General features: G+C 43.7%; 1 protein-coding gene across 1 annotated transcript in view; it reads left to right on the forward strand.

Moving 5' to 3' along the window:
• Positions 1–17,701, forward strand: part of Polr3D (RNA polymerase III subunit C53) — a 110,323-nt gene that overhangs the window by 40,533 nt on the left and 52,089 nt on the right. Inside the window, exon 5 of the mRNA XM_080286387.1 lies at positions 13,153–13,342. Coding sequence (XP_080142513.1) covers positions 13,153–13,342 — 190 coding nt within the window. The remainder of the gene's footprint in view (positions 1–13,152; positions 13,343–17,701) is intronic.

A 17,701-nucleotide genomic window follows, 5' to 3' on the forward strand; every position in this document is an offset into this window, starting at 1 on the left:
GCCACCACACAGAACACTCCTAGTCACACTAGACATTAGCAAAGCTTTTGATGCCATCCACCATCACAACCTCACAAACAAAATACTCAACACAAACATACACAATAACACAAAAAGATGGCTGGCAAACTACTTAGCAGGCAGATGTGCACACGTAACATTTGCCGGTCAGTCTTCTAACATCAGAAACTTCACAAACGGCGTCCCTCAAGGATCTGTTTTGTCCTCTACACTCTTTAATCTATACATGCACGACATACCCACACCCCACACACCACAGATACACAGAGCTTCCTATGCAGATGATATAACACTTACATGTACACACCAAAACTCAAACACAGCTTCACACATCATTCAACCTTACCTCAACACACTACACAAATGGTTCACCACAAACAGGCTCCAAATAGCCCCAGCCAAATCTACAGTGACTCTTCTCACAAACTGGACAGCAGAACACAGTCACATCCCACACCTCACCATAAACAACACTCCCCTACCACACACACACACACACACACACACACACACACAAAATCCTTGGTGTAACATACAATACATCAATGTCATTCAAACAACACATCACAAACATTAAAAATAAAATAACACCAAGACTCAATGCTTTGAAGTCACTTGCCCATACAACATTCGGACACAACAAAGAAACCACCACCACAGTATACAAACAATACAAACGTTCAGTGATGAATTATGCAAGCCCTGCCTGGGCTTCTAACCTGACCAAAACACACTACAACACTCTACAGACCATACAGAACAAGGCTCTAAAAATAATCACAGGCTGCACAGCTACTACACCCACAGACCACCTACATCAAGAAACCAAAGTCCTCAAGGTCAAGGATCACCTAGACATGAGAGGCACCCAGTTTCTTGCTGCAGCCTCCACAAACCCACAACATCCACTACAGTACATGGCAGCACATCCACCCACACCAAGGAACATCAAAACAACACCCAGCACACGATATCATACACAAATACTGTCATTTCTCCCCCCTCGCCCACCTCAGACCAGCTTCCAGAAGCATATCCACACTCAGATCACTCGCTGCTCCATTCAGTCACTTAAAGACAACACACAGCTGCATACACGGCCTCCTGACATCCACCTTTCTGAATCCTATCTTCCTCGTGAGGACAGGGTCCACCTGGCCAGGCTGAGATGTGGGCACCATCCAGCCCTTTTAAGCTACCAGAAGAGGCTGGATGACTCCGTCGCTGATGCCTGTCCAGGATGCAACACAGCACTCCATACTATTAATAACATTATGGAAGACATCATTGCACACAATCTTCTACGCCAACAACACAACATACACTCTTTGAGAGCTCTGTGGGAAGGCCCGGTCTCGGCCATGGCCTTCCTAAGGGACTCGGGGCTGTTCGGCCAGACTGCCTAGGGAACAACTACTACTACTACCTCGTCCCAGCCCTTTTTCGGTCTGCCTCTCATTACCCTACCCCCAACATTAACACTTCTCACTTTCTTTACCCAATTATCATCCCCCATCCTCTCCACATGCCCAAACCATCGCAGTCTATCACCCATCATCACAGCACCAATACACTCAAGTCCCATCCTACCTCTCAACTCTTCCATTGTAAACCTTTCCCCCCCCCCAGGCCTTGAACTCAGGGATGCACTGCACATCCACCTAATCATTGCCATTTCTGTACGTTTGAGCCTGCAAATATATTCTTACTTTACTGCCCAGGTCTCACTACCATACAGCATTACAATCCTAACACATGCCACATACAAAGATCCCTTTACCATGGAGGGAGAGCCCTTTTAGTGTCAGGAGAGGCAACAGCTCCCTGAACTTCTTCCAACCACTCCTCACTCTAGCCACAGAGCTAGCTCCAGCCCCACCCCTAGCACATAACATGTCTCCCAAATAACAAAACTCTTCCACACGGTCAAGTGACTCACCAGCAAGTTCAATCCTTTCTCGTCTGGCAACCTCCACGTGCTCTCCCTGACCTGACACACCACACACATGAAATCAACATTATCTCGTTGTCTACCTTCATTTCCACTGCATCTCATATGCATCCACGTATCACAAACACTGCACAAGATGGACTTACTTCCCATGCTCTTGTGACAAATTGCACATGGCTGCTCTCCCTCTTCTTTGACAGTACCACCCCCAGCCCTAGATACCATCACTTTTGTTTTATCTGCATTTCCTATTAAGCCCTTGTGCCCCATACCATCTCTTCACTTCCTAAATCTTTCCTCTGCCTCCTTTTCATTCTCTGCAACCTCTTGTTCCAATATTCGTGTATGTAGTACAGGTGTATCCCGGGTTAGCTATGAAATTGGTTAAGTAAAAACCCATCGTTAGGTGGGGTATCGTATCTCGGGGTAGATTTAACACGTAAAATATAGGAATGCTTTTTTGAGCCTTAAGTTCCCTTCCCCCAGTCAAGTCCTAAACTCACCCAAATGAGTCCAAAAACAAGTTTAAAGCCAATCTAAACGGCTTAACAGCTGTAAAAGAAGCTAACTCAAGCCTGACATCTGTAAATAACTCACTGAAACAATGAAATCTGAAAATCAAATATAAGTCTGGAAAAAATCAAGCTTTGTAAACTGTACCCCAAAATGACAATGTTCACCCCACCTATGGCTAAAGCACATTAATCTAAATCTAAAATCAGTTTATAAGATAACCTAAACACATAATTTGAGTCTAAAATATCGTCAAAATCAGTTTTAGAAACTCAAAACCTATCGTTAAGCCAGGGTTTGGCCATCATTAGCCTTGTATGGAAGTATTTCTACCCCCATCGTTAAGCCGGGGTATCTCATCTAGAGGTATTGTAAATCAAGATATACATGTAGTATGTGTGGGCATGCATGTTCCTTATCATCTCTCTCAAAATTACTTTCTTCTCTAAAAACTGATTGGAAATTTTTGTCAAGAACTTCGCACATATCTTTTTTTTGGATATAGGTTATCCCCACATTCATGATGGACTGTATTTTTATCTTTAACTTTGGTTTTGCTTTGGATGTAGCAATAAAAAAGCTTCAGTTGATCACTACTTTTATTTTAAATGTCTTCCTCAAACTGCCTTTGAGTTTCTCTCCTTATCCTTGTATAATCATTTCTTGCCTGTTTGTAGTTGTTCTATGCCCTCTCACTACAGTATGATGTCTTCTGTATCTATTCCACAGCTAGTCCTTTTTCTCTATTAATACTCCGCCAGTATCCCTGCTTGTCGTAAAAGGCGACTAAAAGGGTTGGCGGAGGGTTAGTGCCCCTCCCCAGAAAACAACTAACTAAAAAAACAAACAATAAGCCTCGGACAAGGACTGACCAAACGTTGACGACCAAGGACCGGACAAAGGACATTGCAATTGGAACGTGGAATGTAAGGGGAGCGAATGATGAGGTGAAAGAGAGAGAGATTGTCCAGGTGCTTGAGGATGCGAAAGTGGATGTATGTGGAATAACTGAAACAAAATGGAGAGGAGAAAGTGTGAGAGAATGGGAGTATGGATGGGGTATATGTGCAGGAGTAGGTGAGAATGAGAGGGCAAAGGAAGGAGTTTGTATAGTTGTGAGTAAAAGATGGAAGAGGAGCATAAGACAGTATGGATCAGTTGGATCAAGGATTGTGTGGGTTAAGTTGAAAGTTGGAATACAAATGTGGGCGATTGTGTGTGTGTATGCACCAACGCAAGATCATGCTAGAAGAGTGAGAGAAGAGTTCTGGACAAATGTAGAAGTGTGCATGGAAAAGTTTGGAAGGAATGAGAGAGTGTTTTTGATTGGTGATATGAATGGTAAAGTTGGGAATGTGAAGGTGGATGGAATAGTTGGTGAGTGGGGTGTGCCTGCTGAGATAGATGAGAATGGCAGTGTGTTAGTGGACATTTGTGCTGGGAGGGGGTTGGTGATAGCCAATACCCTCTTCAGGCATAAAATGATCCACAGGTATACATGGCGAGTGATGAGAAGGGTGGGTGGTGAACTGAATGAAAGGAAGGCAATGATTGATTATGTGTGTGTGGATGAAAGGATGCGAAGATGTATATTGGATGCAAGAGTTTATAGAGGTTGGGGGAGTGGACTTTCTGACCACTACTTGGTGGTGGCCAGAATTAAAGTCCAAGTAAGATGGAGGAACAGAAGAAGGGAAAGACGAGGGGAAGGAGTAGTTGCAAGGAGAGTGGAAAGGTTACAAGAGGATGAGAAAAAGACAGAGTATAAGAGAGAAGTGGAGGAACGATTGGGCAAATATGAATTGGAGCAGATGGGGGACGTGGAAGGTGTGTGTAGAATATTTACAGAAGAAATATGTGCAGCATGTGATGTGGTGTGTGGAAGGAAGACAAGACGGAGGGGGGTGCAAGGAACAGCGTGGTGGACTGAAGAGGTGAAACAGGCTGTGGCACAAAAGAAGAAAGCATACAATGAATGGATGAGGAATAGGGGCGTGGAAGAGGTTGAGAGGCGGAAGAGAGAGTTATATGTAGAAAGAAAGAGAGAGGTGAAAAGATTAGTAAGAGAGAGTAAGAAGAGAGTGGATGAGGAATTTGGAAGGAATTTGAGTGTAAAGTGGAGGGACTGTAAGAAAATGTTCTGGAGAGAGGTGAAAAGAGTAAGACAGGGTGGAAGTGAAGTTAGCAGGGGAGTGAAAGATAAAAATGGTAGATTACTAGTGGAGAAAGGAGAAAAAGTGAGCAGATGGAGAGAACACTTTAAGGAATTGTTGAACATGGAGGATGGAAGTAATGCGAGTATAAGTGGCTGGGGAATGGCTGGGAGAAGGAGGGAGGTGAGAAGACAGGAAGAAATCAGTAGGATAGAAGTTGTGGAAGCAATGAAGAAAGTTAAATCAGGGAAAGCCCCAGGAATTGATGGAGTGTGTGGTGAAATGCTGAAGCATGGGGAGAGATAGTAGTAGAATGGATGTGGAAGATGTGCAGATTGGCCTGGGAGGAAGGTAGAGTCCCGGAGGATTGGAAGTCAGGTATAATTATTCCCTTGTACAAAGGAAAAGGGGAAAAAGAAGTGTGTGGTAATCATAGGGGCATTTGTCTTCTTAGTATAATAGGAAAAGTGTATGGTAGGATACTTATTGACAGAGTTAGAGAAAGAACAGAGGAATTAGTTGGAGAAGAACAGGGAGGCTTTAGGAAGGGAAAAGGTTGTGTAGATCAGATATTCATTCTCAGATCTTTAGTGGAAAAGTTTCTAGAGAAGGGAAAGAAGTTGTATGCGGCTTTCATGGATTTGGAGAAAGCATATGACAGGGTGGATAGACTAGGATTGTGGAAAGTGTTAAGAATATATGGAGTAGATGGGAAGTTGTTGAATGCTGTGAAGAGTATGTACGATGGTGCGAAGGCTGCAGTGCGTGTGGATGGTGAACTAAGTGAATTTTTCTCTTTGAAAGTTGGGTTGAAACAGGGATGTGTCATGTCTCCATGGTTGTTCAATCTGTACATGGATGGGGTAATAAAAGAGGTACAAGGTAGGGTAGTGGATGTTGGAGTGGCCCTGGTGAGAGAGGATAGTGTTTGGAAACTCCCTGTGCTGTTGTTTGCAGATGATACTGTGTTGTTGAGTGAAGACGAAGGGGAGCTGCAAGGCTTGGTGGATGAGTTTGGGAGAGTGTGTAAGAAACGGAATCTAAAGGTGAATGTAGGGAAGAGTAAAGTGATGGTCTTTGAGAGAGGTGAAGTCAGTGAATGTACAGCGAGGTTGGATGGTGAGGAATTGGAAAATGTGAGTACGTTTAAGTACTTGGGTAGTGTGATGAGTAAGGATGGAGGTTTGGAGGGTGAAGTGCTTGAAAGGGTACAGCAGGGAAGAAAGGTTGCTGGTTCTTTGAAAGCAGTGATAAGAAACAGGGAAGTGAGCATGGAAGTGAAAAGTTACTACATGACAGTATTGTGATACCAACTCTAACGTACGGAAGTGAAGCTTGGACAATGTTAGAAGGACACAAGTCAAGAGTGAGAGCATTGGAAATGAGTTATTTAAGAGGAGCCTGTGGAGTCACATGGAGAGACAGGCTGACGAATGAGGATATAAAGGAGCGTTGTGGTGTTGATGTGGATGTGATAGGAAGCGTTATGAGGAACATACTGAGGTGGTTTGGCCATGTGGAGAGGATGGAGGGTGAAAGACTGACGAAGAGAGTGTATGTGAGTGAGGTGGAGGGGGAAAGAGGGAGGGGGAGGCCGAGGATGAGATGGAGGGATGGGGTGGTGAGGTATATGAGAGAGGGGGGTGTGAGTTGGGAGCAGGGGAGTGAAATGGCGGGGGACAGGGCGACTTGGAAGCGATTTGTTTGTGGCCACCCCAAACGGGACTGAGGCGTCTGGCAATAGATAGATAGATAGAATTTTTACATTCTGTGTTAAACCACTTCTTTATCCTTATTTCTGATTCTTCGTACTGAGAGATGATTCTGGACTCCTTTTTCAAATAATTCACAGAAAATTCCATATATAACATTTATATCTTGTCCTCTAAGCTCCATTTCCCAATCTATTTCTATGAAGTACTGTACTTCTTTAGGTCATGGTAGTTGCCTTTTTTGTAGTTTAGTCACTTTTTGTAACTTTCATTACCGCTGACTATATCATATGCAATCCTGAAGTTAAAATTTAATACTGGTACAACATGGTTTACTAGTGGTAGGTGGTGGTGACCATCATCCACTCACTTGATGTAGTGCTGCCTACTTCTTCCTTAGCCTTTATCATTCTTTTTCTCTGCCTGCCCTCCTCTCGTCCCATTTCTCCCATCTTTCCTGTCACTACTTATTGCTTTTCTTTCCGTTACAGGTGGCTTTACATTGAGTGACAAGCCAAATGGTTTCCTGCAAGCCAAGAAACCATTTACAACGCTGGGTGGTAACCATATAACCAAACCATACATGCTCCCTACGTGTCATGTGGGTTGGTGGAGGGATAGTCCCCCTCCCTGTAAAACAAATAACTCAGAGTCAAGTGGCCACCCCGTACGGGATTATGGCGTCTGGCAATTGATAGATAGATAGATAGACAACATGGTCGCTTTTGCTAAATGGAGGGTTATACATTATGTTGTCGATATCATTATCTTGCCTGGTAAATATGAGATCTATAGTCTGACAAATCTAAACATAGGGTTTGGGTGGAGTCTGCCTCTGCCTACACTATTGCCATGTTTCCTAACCCTACGATGTATAACGCCTGTGGTTTGTGTAGTAGGAATGATACATAAACATAACTCATACTAATATAACTGTAATGAAAGTGCTGACATGTATCAAGGAAGAATAAAACTATTCTGCATACTATATTATACGATAATAGAGAAATGTGGCATAAAAATTTGGTAGTGTTGCTCTAAAAATATTCTAATTATTATTTACTTCCCCAACACTTCTAACATTGCTAATTAATTTAGCAATTATAATTGCAAAAAAATTTGAAGGGATAAAAGTGGGAAGAGGCGATCCTTTCATAATTAAAATAAATATATCAAACAGCTCTGGGGTGGCAGCACTCACGCGACACTCAGGTGTGGGGACACTTGGGTTAAAAATAGATCAATTAAGGGATTTAGGAACGAAGGCAGTGGGAAGGATTAAGACAGATGGGATTGTAAGATTAGGGAGTTTGAGCAATAGGGTAGAATGTTTCCCAATGCACCTGGGAGGAGGAGGAGGAGGAGAGAGAGAGAGAGAGAGAGAGAGAGAGTCAAGCAGTTACGGTACGGTAGGTTACATTTCCGTATGCTCTCAATAAAATAGCATAGCAATTATCAACGGCTAATTATTATACAGGTGTTGATGGTGGGGGTCTATATTTATAGGAGGTGTTGGTGGTGGAGGTATAGTGGGTGTTGTTGATGGGGGTGTTGTTGGGGGTAGGGGTATAGGGGGTGTTGGTGGCAGGGGTATAGGGGGTATTAGAAAAACGGAGATCACAAGAGGGAAATAGTGTCAAGGTCATCGCTGATGGAGAGGTCAGCTCGGAAACGTGGCAACAGTGCAGGGAGGGGCTGACTCCACCAAAACCCTACGTTTAGATTTGTCAGACTATAGTAATGATGTATCATCATGTCCCCTTTTTCTGGTGTTTTCCATTCCATGTTGTGTTAAAGAAAACTCATGTACAAGATCTAGGAGCCTTTGATCCCAACGACTTTCATAGCTGCTTACATCTAGAGTATTCCAGTTAATATATGTTTTGAAATATGCATTGATATTACACATTGAGGTGGTTTGGCCATGTGGAGAGGATGGAGAGTGAGAGACTGATGAGGAGAATGTATGTGAGTGAGGTGGAGGGGGGTAGAGGGAGAGGGAGGCCAAGGATGAGATGGAGGGATGGAGTGGAGAGGTATATGAGAGAGGGGTGTGTGAGCTGGTAGCAGGTTAATGAAATGGCAGGGGACAGGACGACATGGAGGCGATTTGTCTGTGGCCACCCCTTATGGGATTGAGGCATCTGGCAATAGATAGATAGATAGAAATATCCAGTTAATATAATTCTTTAAGATTTCTCTTCCATTCTATGTAGTAAGGCTCTTAAACTCTGAATTGTACTTTCTGCCAGGTCTTCGTATTTGCCTCTTTCCCAATTGTTTGTTTTGGGTGGCATGTATAAATTTGCCACAGTTATTTTCCCTTCATATGTGTTAATCTCCAATGCAATCGGTTCTCCTTGTGACGGTATATCTAGTTGTATCCCTTTAACTTGTAGATTTTTTTTTTTTTTTTTTTTTTTTTTTTTAATGCGAGGAAGAAGGAACCAAAAGCTGAGCTTGCAAAACGTTCCTTCCAAGGAAAAAAAGCAAAAACAATACAAAAGAGGGCCAAATTCAAGATTCATTCATTTCGAGATGCCTGGACACACTGCGTTTGAAAGACTGGAGATCATAGGAAGTAGGAAATACAGACAGAGTTGACCTGTTGCATAAATGAAGGACTGGGAGTAACGGTTAACTCTTGCATTAGAGAGTTGGACAGCAAAGGGATGAGAGTTTGTTGCCAGACGGGTGCTACGCGCCCAATGTAGAGGTGGAGGGATTCAAGCAGACAGTTCAGAGGAGCAGTGACCATTGAAGTAGCGATAGAAAAGAGATAAAGAGGCAGCAGTGCGGTGAAGAGACAGTGGTTGAAGGGAGCCAGTAAGAGGAGAAGAGTTGATGAGACAAAAAGTCTTTGACTCCACCCTGTTGAGAAGAGCTGTATGTGGGGAGCCTCCCCACATATGAGAGTTGTACTCTACACAGGGATGAATAAAACCTGTGTATAAAGTCAACAACTGTGCAGAGGTAAAGAAGGTACGGAGTCAGCATTGCACACCGAATCTCTTGGAAGCAGATTTTACAAGAGCTGTAACATGACATTTCCAAGATAAATCCCGAGTGAATGAAACCCCAAACATGTTCAAGGATGATGCAGGATTGAGCTGGATATTATTAAACATTAGTGGGTACTCCTGTGGCGGCCATCGTTCACTCACTTGATGTAGTACTGCCTACTTCTTCCTTAGCCTTTATCATTCTTTTTCTGTGCCTGCCTTCCTCTCTTCCTATTTCTCCCATCTTTCCTGTCACTTCTTATTGCTTTTCTTTCCTTTACAGGTGGCTTTACATTGAGTGACAAGCCAAATGGTTTCCTGTAAGCCAAGAAATCATTTCCAACGCTGGGTGGTAACCATATAACCAAACCATACGTGCTCCCTACGTGTCAACAAGTGGGTTGGTGGAGGGTTAGTGCCCCTCCCCGTAAAACAAATAACTCAAAGTCAAATGGCCACCCTTTATGGGATCATGGCATCTGGCACCAGCTAGATAGATAGGGTACTCTTGTGGAAAATTTTGTCAGGTAGATAGGTGTAAAAACTGAGTCTTTGATGCATTAAAAACAACAAGATTATTTTTACCCATCAGAGACACAAGCCAAGTCAGACATTAGATGTGCCACAGCCTCATCCCTTGTTTGTTGAAATAACTGCTGAGATGGACGTTGCGAGAACTAAATGGAAAAGTGAAGGATGGAATCATCAGCATACGAGTGGATAGGGTTAGGTGTATGGCTTAGAATGTCATTGACGAATAAAAGGAAGAGAGTTGGTGATAGGACTGAGCCCTGAGGAACACCACTGTTGATAGATCTAGGAGAACATTGGCCATCTACAACAGCGGCTGTACAGAGATCAGCCAGAAAGGAAGCTATAGATGAAGACACAGATAGAAGGATAGAAACCATGTATATATATATATATAGTATATATCTATCTATCTATTGCCAGACGCCTCAATCCCGTTCGGGGTGGCCACAAAGAAATTGCCTCCACGTCGCCCTGTCCACCGCCATTTCACTGCCCCGCTCCCAACTCGCACCCCCCTCTCTCATATACCTCTCCACCCCATCCCTCCATCTCATCCTTGGCCACCCCCTCCCTCTTCCCCCCTCCACCTCACTCACATACACTGTCTTCATCAGTCTTTCACCCTCCATCCTCTCCACATGGCCAAACCACCTCAGTGTATTCCTCCTAACACTTCCTATCACATCCACATCCACACCACAACACTCCTTTATATCCTCATTTGTCAGCCTGTCTCTCCATGTGACTCCACAGGCCCCTCTTAAATATATATATATTGTATAAACTACCTTGGTAGTAGGCGGAGGCACACACCATCCACTCACTCGATGTAGTGCTGCTCGCGATTGTCTGCCATTTCCTCTCCTCCATCCTTCTTTCCTTCCATCCTCTTCTGTCTTTCTTTCGTTCATTCTTTCCTCGTCCTTCTGCCTACAGATGACTTTACACTTCTTCTTCTGTCTTTCTTTCATTCATTCTTTCCTTGTCCTTCTGCCTGTGGGTGACTCTACAATGAGTGACAAGCCAAATGGTTTCCTGTACACCAGGAAACCATTTACTGCGCTGGATGGTAACCAAATAAAAAAATATTAGCGCCTGGTTGTTTAGTGGGTAATTACTGCGCTCTAATGGGATTGAAGTAATGAAGGTTTATATCCAAGGGGTGGTTGAGTTTATTGCACATGTAATGTCACTCAGGGATGAGTGAGGCTGATCCCTCTCATCTTAAATGTCAGGACCAACGTGCCTAGCCCCGGGGTCCTACGTTTCTCATGGGGCAACGTAGGATTGGATGATGAGTGAATGAATGAATAAACAACCTTTTCCACTAAATAAAATAACTACTAAAAAAGGAGTGAAAATTGCAGATTTGGGTGGAGTGCATGGGCAGAAACTACCTGTTCATTGCTCACAAGATATTCTGATTTATATTGTATACCTTTTCTACAAGGTGGTAGGCAGTGGCAAGCATCATCCACTTACTTGATGTAGTGCTGCATTTTCCTTCACCTTTATCATTTTGTCTCTGTGTCTGCCCTCCTGTCTTCCTATTTCTCCGTTTTGTTCGTGGCACTTTGTACTAATCTTCTTTTCACTTCAGGTGGCAGTACACTGAATGACAAGCCTAATGGTTTCATGTAACCCAGGAAATCATTTTCGGTGCTGAGTGGTAACCATATATCTGCATTATGGGGTGAATGGGAGCCTGCTATGGTGCCTCAGCTAACTGGGTGGTGCAAGCAGTGCAAGTGCAGTGTTCATCCAGGACCCAAATCTCCACACTTGTACCCATGCCTAACTGTTGCGAGGTGCTGTCAGCCACAAAGATGTACAGTATCAGCTTAGTACACAGGATGGCCCTGCAGGGTCAGTTGCTTGCCTGTAGTTGGTGGGTCTGCTTGGCCAGACCAGTTGGGGTTGATCAGCAACAACATCAAATTGACATATCTTCAAAAACGTTTGCAATCACTTTGGTCACTTTTATACAGAGGCTCAAAGTGTCATTTATTGAAAGCAGTGATGAGAAATAGGGAGGTGAGTATGGAAGTTAAGAAGTCACTGCATGATAGTATTGTGATCCCTACCCTGACATATGGAAGCGAGGCGTGGACCTTGCAAGAGGGGAACAAGTCAAGAGTGAGAGCAGTGGAAATGAGTTACTTGAGAGGAGCATGTGGAGTGACATGGAGGGACAGGTTGACGAATGAAGAAGTGAAGAAACATTGTGGGGTGGATGTGGATGTGGTTGAGAAGATAAAGAGAAATACACTGAGGTGGTTTGGACATGTGGAGAGAATGGAGAATGAAAGACTGACTAAGAGGGTGTATGTAGGTGAGGTGGAGGGAGGGAGAGGGAGGGGTAGACTTAGGATGAGGTGGAGGGATGGAGTTGAGAGGTATATGAGGGAGGGGGGAGTGAGTTGCGGGGAGGGTAGTCAAATGGTGGGTGACAGAGCGACTTGGAGGCGTTTTGTGTGTGGCCACCCTTTGTGGGATTAGGGCATTGGGCTATAGATAGATAAATAGATAGGTTTAGTTATGAGTGAAGTGATGGTTGTTGAGAGAGAAAGTGACTGCTAGTGTCATTTACTGGTGGAGATGAATTGGTGGAGGAGCTTTGAATATCTAATTGGTTCGAGAGCTTTGAATATCTCTGTGCACTGTTAAAAAAGAGAGACAAGCATGCAAGCAAAAGAAGTGGAAAGTAGAGTGGCACAGGTCTAGGCATGGTGGCATGAAGGATGCAAGAGGATTGCATGAAGGTGTGTTTGTACCCACATTAACATAGGGGCATTAGAAATTGTTGTGTCATGAGAGTGAAAAATCAAGAGTAAGAGCAGTGGAAATGGTATTGTTAAAGAATGTGTTTGGAGTGCTTAGTGTGGATATGATAAAAATTAATGTGGTTTGCAATAGATGTGATGTAAGGAAGTCTGTTGATTATTGCTTGAGTTATGACCCCTAGACTCATTTAGACTTGAATCTGACTTTAGGCTGAAGTTACCTTTTCCCCTCAGTCCACTGAAAGGGGGAATGGTGGACTGCAGGCTGAATTTGCCCTTTTCTTGCAGTCTCCCAGACCTCTTTTTGGGAATAGTAAGGAGATTGCCATTTTCTTGAAGCCTTCCAGCCCCCTTTTTGGGAATAGTAAGGAAATTGAGAGACATCTATATAACCAGGTCATATCAGTGTCACTATGTGAAGCTGTCTCTTTCCAGCTTAAATGCAGTGCATTATCATTTTAAAACTGAGCATCTTCATGACAGGAACATGAAGATCAAAAATTGAAGGAGATCCTACGTGATGATTTTATTGACGACCCTGATGATACTTTGGGACGATTCAGTGAAGACGATGATCTGTTGCCAGTTCAATTACCCATGGTCCGTACTGGCCGTGGCTTTAAGGAGGAGGACCACAAGCAAGCCCCACCAATCAAATGTGATCCTGTTACAGGTTAGTTGACTGTACTGTTTATGTTGGTTATTCAAAGATATCTCTCAAAGAAACACTGCTTTGTCAAGATGAAAAAGTTTGTGCATCCCATTGTTTGGTAGAGCTGTATTACCCAGGTTGACTGCTAGGGATCAGATGAAATATATTTCCCTTACTGTAATTGTATAAGCCAGTCATACAGTGTACTGGTTCAAACCTTCCCCTAAATACTTTAACAAGTTTTAGCAAGCCATGGTCAGTAGTACCCAGCAGCAACAGTGACTGACCATGGAAGAAGTCAGACCTACTCCAAAGCAAGGGGTAGAGTGCTAAGAAACTCTGGGGAAGGGAATCTATCCTACCTATCTCTATCTGTCTGTAACCCGACACCCTAATGCTGCAAAGGGTGGCTGCAAACAAAACACCTCCAAGTCGCTCTGTCACCCACCATTTGAATGCCCTCCCCCCAACTCACTCCCCCCTCCCTCATATACCTCTCAACTCCATCCTTCCACCTCATCCTTTGTCATCCCCTCCCTCTCCCTCCCTCCACTTCACCTACATACGCCCTCTTAGTCAGTCTTTCATTCTCCATTCTCTCCACATGTCCAAACAACCTCAGTGTATTTCTCCTAATTTTCTCCACCACATCCACATCCACCCCACAATGTTCCTTCACTTCTTCATTTGTCAACCTGTCCCTCCATGTCACTCCACATGCTCCTCCCAAGTAACTCATTTCCACTGCACTCACTCTTGACTTGTTCCACTCTAGCAAGGTCCATGCCTCCTTCCATACATCAGGGTAGGGATCACAATACTATCATGCAGTGACTTCTTGACTTCCATACTCACCTTCCCATTTCTCATTATTGCTTTCAGTGAACCAACAGCCATCCTTCCCTGCTGTACCCTTTCAAGCACTTAATCCCCCAAAGTTCCATCCTTACTCATCACACTACCCAAGTACTGGAATGCACTTACATTCTCCATATCCTCACCATCCAACCTCACTGTGCATTCTGTGACTTCATTTCCTCTTAAACACCATAACTTTATCATGTTCACATTCACTTCCAGCTTCCTCTTCCTACACACTGTCCCAAATTCATTCACCAAACCTTGCCACTCCCATTCATCTTCACTCAACAATACTGTATCATCAGCAGACAAGAACACCAGAATCTTCCACATCTCACCCTCATTCATTAGAGCCACCTCCACATCCACTGCCCTACCTTGCACCTCCTTTACAACCCCATCCACATATATATTAAACAGCTAGTCCCACATTTAGATCAGAGAGCTCACTCAGCTCACCATCCACTTGCATGGTAGCCCTAGCTCCTTTGTACATGCTCTTCACAGCACTCAACAATTTCCCCCCCACTCCACATAATTATTCTTAATACCTTCCACATACCTTGCCTATCTGTTCTGTCACAAGCTTTCTCCAAGTCCATGAAGGCAGCATACACTTTCTTTCCCTTCTCTAGATACTTCACTAAACATCTTAGAACAAATATCTGATCTACACACCCTTTTCCCTTCCTAAATCCCCCTTGTTCTTCTCCAACTATCTCCTCTGTTAAATGCCTGACTCTGTCAATGAGTATTCTCCCATATATTTTTCCAGTCATACTAAGAAGGCAAATACTCCTATGGTTACCACATACTTCTCTCTCCCTTTTTCCTTTGTATAAAGGAACAATTATACCTGATTTCCAGTCCTCTGGAACCCTTCCCTCTTCCCAAGCCAATCTACACACCTTCCATATCCACTTCACAACAATATCACCCCCATACATCAGCATTTCACCACACACTCCATCAATTCTTGAGGCCATTCCCATCTTGATCTTCTTCATTGCTTCCACTCTTCTGCCCTACTGATCTCTTCCTCCCTCCTCTCATCTCTTCTTCTCCCAGCCATTCCGCAACCACTTGTACTCGCACTGCTCTCACTCTCTTCATTCAACAAATCCTCAGTGTGCTCCTTCCAAATCTTCAGTTTTTCTCTCTTCTCCACCAACAAACTATTATTCCCATCTTTCACTCCCTTACTATTTCCCCCATTCACACTGTCTTACTTTCTTTACCTCCTTCCAAAACAATTTCTCACTCTCCCTCCATTTTACACTCAGATTCCTCCCAAACTCTTCATCCACTTTCTTCTTACTCTCCATCACCAACCTCTTCACCTCCCTTCTGCTCTCATATACCTCTCTCTTCTCTCTCTCATCTCCTCCCCTACCTCTACTCGCTAACCATTCACTATATGCCTTCTTCTTGTGTTCCACAGCTCGTTTCTTCTCATCATTCCACCATGCTGTCCCTTGCACACCCCTGCATCTCCTCCTCACTCCACAAACCACCTCACATGCTGCATCTATTTCTTCCATGAATATCTTACGTACATCTTTCACCCCTTCCATCTGCTCTAACTCATACCTTCCCAATCTTTCTTCCACTATGCTCTTTTATTCTGACATTTTCTCATTGTCTTGCAACTTCTCCACTCTTCTCACAGGAGCTGTTTCCTTCTGTCTTCCCCACCGTCTCTTTGCCCATTTTCTTTGCAGCCTTACCTTGGCCATCACTAAGTGATGGTCTGAGATTCCATTCCCCCACCCTCTCCACACTCTTGCATCCAACACTTGTCTTCTCACTTGCGCATCCACACACACAGAATCTATCATTGCCTTTCATTTAACAAGTTGACCGTCCATCCTCCTCACGACTCTCCATGTTTACCTGTGGATCATCTTATGCCAAAAGAAGATGATGGCTATTGCCAACCCCTTACCAGCACAGGTGTCCACCAAAGCACTACCATACCCATCTACTTCAGCTGGCACACCCCACTGACCAACCACTCCATCCACTCGTACATTCCCAACTTTGCCATTCATGTCTCTAATCAAAAACACTCTCTCGCTCCTCTCAAACTTGTCCATACATGCTTCTACACTTGCCCAAAACTCATCTTTCACTCTTGCCACTCGGTCCTCTGTCGGCGCATACGCACATACAATCGCCCAAGCTTACTTTCATCCTCACCCATACAATCCTTGCACCCACCGTTCCATACTCTCCCATATTCTCCTTCCACTTCTTGCTTACCATCAAACATACTCCCTCTCTTGTCCTCTCATTCTCATTAACTCCCGCACATATTCCTAAACTGTATTCGCATTCTCTCACCCTTTCACCTTTCCATTTACTTTCAGTCAGTCCACATACATCCACTCTTGCATCCTCAAGCACCTGAACAATCTCTCTCACTTCATCATTCACTCCACTTACATTCCATGCCCCCACCCTTAGAATGTCCTCTGTCCATTCCTTAGTCATCGACTTATGGTCTGTCCTGGTCCGAGACACTTTTTTCGCTTGTTTATTTAGTTCTTTTTACGGGGTGGGGCACTAACCCACCGCCAACCCTTTTAGTCACCTCATATGACAAGCAGGGATACTGGGGGAGTATTCTTGAAATCCCCCTGTCCCAGGGGGTATCCACTTTTGGAAATAAAATCTTTGGGAGATATAAACTGGGATATCATAGCTCCTGGTGAGATCAGAAGACATTATTAGACATTCATGAAACTCAGTCACTTACTGTACCTCAGAGACAGACATGAGAAGAAGGAACATGATGTAGGATTTTTGATGAAACATTTCAGTAGCAGTACTGAAGAATTCATTAGTATAAAGGAAAGAGTATCTATCCATCTATGTATCTATAGCCCAACACCATAATCCCATAAGGGGTGGTTGTTTGTCTTTTAGTTAGTTGTTTTGTGGGGAGGGGCACTAACCCTCCGCCAACCCACGTGCTGACATGTAGGGAACACGTATAGGTTGGTTATATGGTTACCCCCCAGCAGTGTAAATTATTTCCTAGCTTACAGGAAACTATTTGGCATGTCATTCAATGCAAAGCCACCTGAAGAGGAAAGAGGAGTGACAGGATAGATGAAAGAAACAGGAAGAGAGGGCAGAAACTGAAAAAGAGTGATGAAGGTTAAGGAAGAAGTAGGCAGCACCACATTAAGTGAGTGGATGATGGTTGCCACCATGTACCACCAGAAGAGTATAAGACCTAATAATAAAGCTGAATAAGAGCTATAAGGTGAAGTTTATTCAAGTCCATGTTCCAGTATCAACATATGATGGTGAAGAAACTGAAAAATTTTATGAAGATAAATGAGCAAGATGAAGAGAGAGAAAATCTCAAATTTCGACAGTTGAGAATTTGATGATTTGAATTTAGATGCATTTTGGAGTGGTCTACCTACCTCACTTTTCGATGCAAAATCGCGAATTTTGATGCTGTCACACGCTTCATAAGCAGAAACAGTCAAAGATCATCACCTTCTT

Source organism: Coenobita brevimanus, chromosome 111 (genome assembly GCF_032717465.1).
Source record: "Coenobita brevimanus isolate Jiangsu-jjx chromosome 111, ASM3271746v2, whole genome shotgun sequence".
Lineage (NCBI taxonomy): Eukaryota > Metazoa > Arthropoda > Malacostraca > Decapoda > Coenobitidae > Coenobita > Coenobita brevimanus.